Raw genomic sequence first — 6310 nt, forward strand, 5'->3', positions numbered from 1 at the left:
ATACTATCTTTTTTTTGGTGGTTTCAGACTGTCTTCCCTAACCATGCACTATGTGCTTAGCTGGGTTATCTCTGAACTTTTGCACTGCTTATTTTATATTGATGATTTTGCCACACAGTGAAAGTTTGACATGAAATCTGGACTTCTGTGATTGGCTAATTTTTAGCCCTGCCGTTTAGCCGGTTTGGTTTCAGACTCCAGCTCATAGCACTGCAATTGCCCGGCTAAGGCGGCTAGCACCACAATAAGCCAGCCAACTCTGCTTTTTAGCAAGGCAGATAGTACCGACCACTTAAATGTAATAGCCCACTTTGGAATAATATAGTCTACAACACAAGTGGGCTAAGATCCCCCCCCCCCCCCATTTGCTCCACCTATTTCCAGGGGTTAAGGAGAATTGTTGTTGTCTGGAAAGCATATTGCAGTTATGTTGGACTTCAGCGATGTGCACGTGTCTCCATGTAGATTGTGTTTGCCCTCTTTTTCCCATTATCTGTGTCAAGCGTGCAATGGTAGCAAGCAAAGATGCAAGTCTGGAATATATGTGCCCCTAATGAAAACACATGCATGTCTTGTTTACACTCAGTTTTGTGTCAAGTGAGTTGTATTATTCATTTTAGTCTCTATACCTACTATCCACCTCTCTCTTCTACAGTGTGTCTCAATAAAACAAAAACATCCAAGAGGCACTCCTCCACGAAATATTGTTTTTTATTTCTAAGATATTGCTCCCATTTAATTGATCCTTTGCTACATGTTTCAGGGGGATAAATTTTTTAAAAGAATAATCTATCCATATTTCATACTTATAGTTTTATTATCTGGGTCCAAGGAATTTTCCTAGATATAACTTTTATCAAGTAATATTAAACAAGTATTAGGCAATCTGAAGTCAACAAGACCCAAACTGTTCATCCATCAATGTGATAGTCACCTCAATATATTTTGCTGTATCGTATACGGTATTATATTTGAATTAATTGAATTTGAATGTTATTTTTATATTTTTCTATTATTTTTTGGCTGCGAAGTTTATTGAAATAAAAGAGTATTGTGTTGTATACTCCAGCCGGAACGCTTTTTTAGTGGCATCATTTAGTCATCTCTGATATTGGTGATACCCTAATGCTTCCCCACACATCTTTTGTTTGTGGCGTCACTCAGAAAAAAAAAATTGTTTTTGTGCGTTTATGTTCGGCCGTCAAATATAAAATGAGTAAAGACGCCCGTTAGCCTGATTTAGGACTGCAATAATAGCAAAGCATAATTGGCCTCAAAGTCGGGTCGCAAGACCCAATTGAGCGCACATGCAAAATAGTTGGCATTTTGTGGGGTTTCAGGGTATGGCACATTTATAAGGCAACATTTTAGCACCTTTAGTCAACTTGCCCATCCGGCAACCCATAGGCCTAGATATTTTTTCTTTAAGGGCAATTCCATAAAATGATCAACCTTTTTGTATGTCCGACCCCCATTTTTCTCAGGTCTTACTTCACTTCATAAAGTGACCAAGTTATGGTCCTTTGAGAACATTACAGACTGTCAAAAGAACAAGAAATCAGAGACAGAAAATTCATGCAGGTCCCACGTATAGGGGGTCGGACGTACATATTTTATGGAATTGCCCTTAAGCTCCCATTTGAATGTCATGATTGTGCAGTTTTAACATCGATTTTCTGGATAGTAATTCCACTTTCTTTTCTCTTCTCTTTCTGCATTCATCCAGATTCCTACCAATTCCTCCGTTGTAAAACCAACCAACATTGTAGTTCCCACGATATCAATAACGGAGATGCCTTCAGACGACGAGGCCTTACTGGAATGGGCCACTGCGACGTATTCCAAGGTCTGGACGTTCTCAAGTATAGGATCTGCCAACGTCATCAACCTTCAAGTTGGGCAAGGTATAACGGTCGTGCACCCTTCTTTAAGAGCTTTTCCCATGCTGAACTTTAATACCCCTGAACTAAACTGAGCTTAGGACTGGACTTAGCCTAACTATGGACAATCTCTAGGGCCCGTCTTACAAAGAGTTGCGATTGATCCGATCAATCGCAACTATGGAATGCCAGCAAAGTCAACATATAAAATGCATGTTTGTTCAAATTTTTCTCTAGATATGAATGTATATCCATCAATTAATTGATTTCTTGACGATTTGGTGTGTTCTCTCTTGTTTACCAAGGACATTTTGCAAATTTCCTGTAGAAAAAATTATGACACTGATGGATTTCCATAGAGTTACGATTGATTGGATCAATCATAACTTTTTGTAAGATGGGGCCCTGGACTATCTCTTTGTATTTCACACAGCTAATTTCTTTTTTTAGTCCTGTACCAGCCATCAAACCCAGACTAAGGTTAGCACATGCACGGCGTAGACTGGAGAACGCTAAGCCGATTATGAATTACTTGCTGCTGTTTTATTGGCTGAAGCACAGTTGTCTCTGTTCTCAAGACACGGGAACTCTCCTAAACAGTTTTTCCCTGCACCGTATTGATATACAAAGATCATAAAGGGCTAAAGCAAGGCACTGCATTTTTGGGGTTAAATTTATTTGAATTGAATTTATTGGTGAATTTCATTTCTTTATTAGCTTTCAACATTCAAATCAGAAATACAGAAATACAAATAATTGGTAAAACAACAAAAAACAATGAACCCTGTCATAAATGGGTAATATTGATATAAACGAAGTAGAATAAACTCATCAGTTCTCCAAATAAAGAATCTTTTATGAACCCTCAAAAGTTCCCGAGGTAATAATTCTCTTTGATAAACTCTAATTTCTCGACTCTTACTCATCCGCATCATATCCAACCTTCCTAGATCCCAATGCTCCCGAGGAGTGTAGGCTGACCCGCAACTACCAGCAGTCGCACATCACCGCCAGTCAGGTGGAACCTGTACGCATCGGCTACTGCAGCCCAGACATCAGCAGGGCCACTCAGGAGGTACACATCATCTGGCTCCTATCCCCAAGCTCCAGTGTCGTCGTCGAACTGAACGAAGTGTCAAGGAATGCAGCGTCCAAAAGGAGGATAGTGCTTGTTCTCCAGGCAGACACGCCGTTGGTGTGGAACGTCGTCAGCGACGCCAATATCAGGCATCTGACCATTGTGGTGAGGATTAGAACAAGGATAGTGGAGGTGGTGATGATGATGTAGATGATGAATGTGATGAGGGTGAGGACGGTGATGATGATGACGACAAAGAAGATGCTGATGATGATAGTAATGATGAGGATGATGACGGTGATGGTGAGGATGATGATGGTGATGATGATGGTGATGGTGATGATGCTGATCCTGATGGTGATCCCGATAGTGATCATGATGATGATGATGATGATGATGATGATGATGATGATGATGATGATGATGATGAATATGAGGACTATGATGATGATGATGATGATGATGATGATGAATATGAGGACTATGATGATGATGATGGTGATGATGATGATGGTGATGATGATAATGATGATGAAGGTGATGATGATGATGATGATGATGATGGTGATGATGATGGTGATGGTGGTGATGATGACAGTGATGGAGATGGTAAATTATGTCTAATAGAGTAGTTTAAGATAACAATTGGAAACCATAACACAGTGATTGATGCCTAGGTTTTGTCCTCCAATACGTCTGCTTGCCAGAACATTCTGTAGTAGAAAATGTCATATTCTTTTCCAAAGTATTCAAATTTTCAAACGCTATCCCCCATTATTTGAATCCACACAGAGCGACCACCAGGTCAACACAGAGGGGATCACATCAGCTCCTTTTGAAGTACAAAAAGAGAATATTCCAACCAAGGTAGAGAACCTCTACTCCTGGGCCCTGGACAGGTACAGCGCCGTCGTGTCCTACACTGAGGCTGTCCTTGCCAACAAGTTTGATATCACAGTCGGAAAAGCAAGTAAGTAGAACAAAAAGTCTTCAGCTTTCCATTCTTAAGTTCATGGTGGACTATGAGTGAAGGTCAGAATAAAATTCAAGGGTGTAAGATATTTGTTCCCATTTCATCATGACTTTAATAATAATAATAATATATATGATTTATTATAGCGTCTTTTTTATTTTGATTAAATGCTCAAGGCGTTAAGAAGAGAGCAAAACATAAAAGTAATGAGAACTAAGAGAAGTACAAGAAAGGGTAAAGTACAAATGAGGAAACATATCTGTCTTCAAACCTAGTACCTGCTGGTGAAAAAAATGCAATTTTAGGTTGCCCTTAAAGGATGTTGCAGAGTTTGAGTTCTTCAGCTCCTGTGGTAGTGAATTCCACAGGGCTGGTCCGGCATGAGCAAAGGCTCGGTCGCCCCAAGATTTTTTAGATAGTGGAATATGTAAGTAAGAGACTAGATTGGGATGATCGCAGTGTGCGTACAGGTTGATCGGGTGCGGATCCATTGATGATATGATAAACCAAAAGTAGAATTTTGAAAACTATGCGATCCTTTCTGGGCAACCAATGGAGGTCTTTGGACCAGCAGTGTGATGGCCTGATGGTAGACTCGCAGTCCAGCAAGCAGTAGGTGACTGGTGGAATAAAATTCAAGGGTGCAAGATATTTGTTCCATTTCGTCATGGCTTTACCTTGGACCAGTAGTGTAATGGCCTTATGGTTGACTCGCTGTCCAGCAAGCGGTAGAGGAGGGTTCAAATCCTGCTGGTTTCAAGATTTTTTTTTCTGACTTATATTTCAGATCGAACGTGGGATCTTTTTCACTTGGTGATTGCCGTAAATGTGTCTACATTATTCAGATTTCCTTAGCAAGCGTTCAGTTTCCAAATCATACGTCATTGGATCTAGGATTGCGTGGGGTTTTTTAAATATAAATATTGTTTTAATGTTAAGTCTTTCTGGAGAAGTTGATGGTAATGAAGGGTCATTCTGGCTTGCATCCAGCAAATATAAGATTATTTGTTTAATCTGATAAATGATGCAGACAACTTGTGGCACCAGTGAGATTTGATCCTGACGTCTACTGTCAACTGTACTATCAGGTTATTTTACTGGCCAATGGCTCAGTCATTTTTACTAGAAACAAATACATCAACTCCTCTGATATTATTCTGATTGTGAATATTCGTGAGTCGTCCTCAGACACTGGAATTCCAGTAGAAAGTTTTAGTTAGTTGAGATGTTTCATCCCAAACCAAGGGGGAGGGGGGGGGGGGGGCTGATCTCTTTGCAATAAATTTGTAACACAAGAAGATCTCGTGTTGCGACTTTTTCTTTCGGAGTCTTGTGCATCTTTTGAAACCAAACTCTCAACACCCAAGTAATGATAAAAAATTGTTCTCAAGTTATGTATGGTTTTGTATCTGCTGTCTACAAATTTCTGATAATTCTCATAATATCAGCCCCAGTCTACCATTTTATTGAGTATACTTTTAACCAGGGATGTAGTCGAGGCGGGTACCTCCAAGTCCTGAGGTCGCTGGAGAAAACCTTCTCCCATATACTTTGTACACATGACTCGGATCGAGACCGAAGCCAAGGCCGACAAAATGTGACCTCGAGGCCGGTCTTTACTGCATCCCTACCTTTGACATCGCAAAACACACAACTTTATAAAGAAAATATTTTTTTGAATTTTCAGACATCTCCAAGCACACCCACCTCCTGTCACCCGACCACGCGGGATCGACGTCCATCGATTGGCCCAACGACTCGCCCCACGTGGTCGTAGAGTGTCTGAAGAACAGTATCCGTGCCCTGGTACCCATGCAGGTGGCCCAGTACTACAACCTGAGCCCCGAAGACATCACCTTGGAAGACAGGCAGTGCACGTCCATGGAGTACATGACCTTGGGCTTCATGTTGGATACGCAGCTTAATGCATGTGGGACCACGTCGGAGCAGCGGTTGAATAAGATGGTATACCGCAACAGGGTGAGATGAGTCGCTTGTAACTTAATCCAACAGTGAAATTGTTTTTTGAACTTTCTAATTCAGTTATTAACCTAATGAAAGAATGATTACTCAAGATATCAAATTCAGCGTTTGCTGATATTCTATTTAGCCAGTGAAAGTTTTGTATGATTCTTTGGTAGATTTGATTAGGTGATTTGTTTTTAGATACTTTGGCATTCATATTTAATTAATTAATGGTTTATTAATAGTCAGTGGTTTGCATAGTGTTACACATGCTGCTGGCAAGGCATGAATTCTTTGTGTGTGCAAGAGCAGAAAAACCATATGGAGATATCAAAGTAACCATTCACACTAATAATCATACAATGAAAGCAATAAGCAAAGGAAATATATGAAGTAAATATTTCGTCTCCTTAT

General features: G+C 40.2%; 1 protein-coding gene across 1 annotated transcript in view; it reads left to right on the top strand.

The window, feature by feature from the left end:
• The first annotated feature begins 1730 nt into the window (after positions 1–1730).
• Positions 1731–6310, top strand: part of LOC129278195 (transforming growth factor beta receptor type 3-like) — a 12188-nt gene continuing 7608 nt past the window's right edge. Inside the window, exons 1-4 of the mRNA XM_064110121.1 lie at positions 1731–1904; positions 2831–3123; positions 3751–3928; positions 5619–5911. Of these exons, the coding sequence (XP_063966191.1) occupies positions 1793–1904; positions 2831–3123; positions 3751–3928; positions 5619–5911 (876 nt within the window). The 5' untranslated portion in view covers positions 1731–1792. The remainder of the gene's footprint in view (positions 1905–2830; positions 3124–3750; positions 3929–5618; positions 5912–6310) is intronic.

Source organism: Lytechinus pictus, chromosome 15 (assembly GCF_037042905.1).
Source record: "Lytechinus pictus isolate F3 Inbred chromosome 15, Lp3.0, whole genome shotgun sequence".
Classification (NCBI taxonomy): domain Eukaryota; kingdom Metazoa; phylum Echinodermata; class Echinoidea; order Temnopleuroida; family Toxopneustidae; genus Lytechinus; species Lytechinus pictus.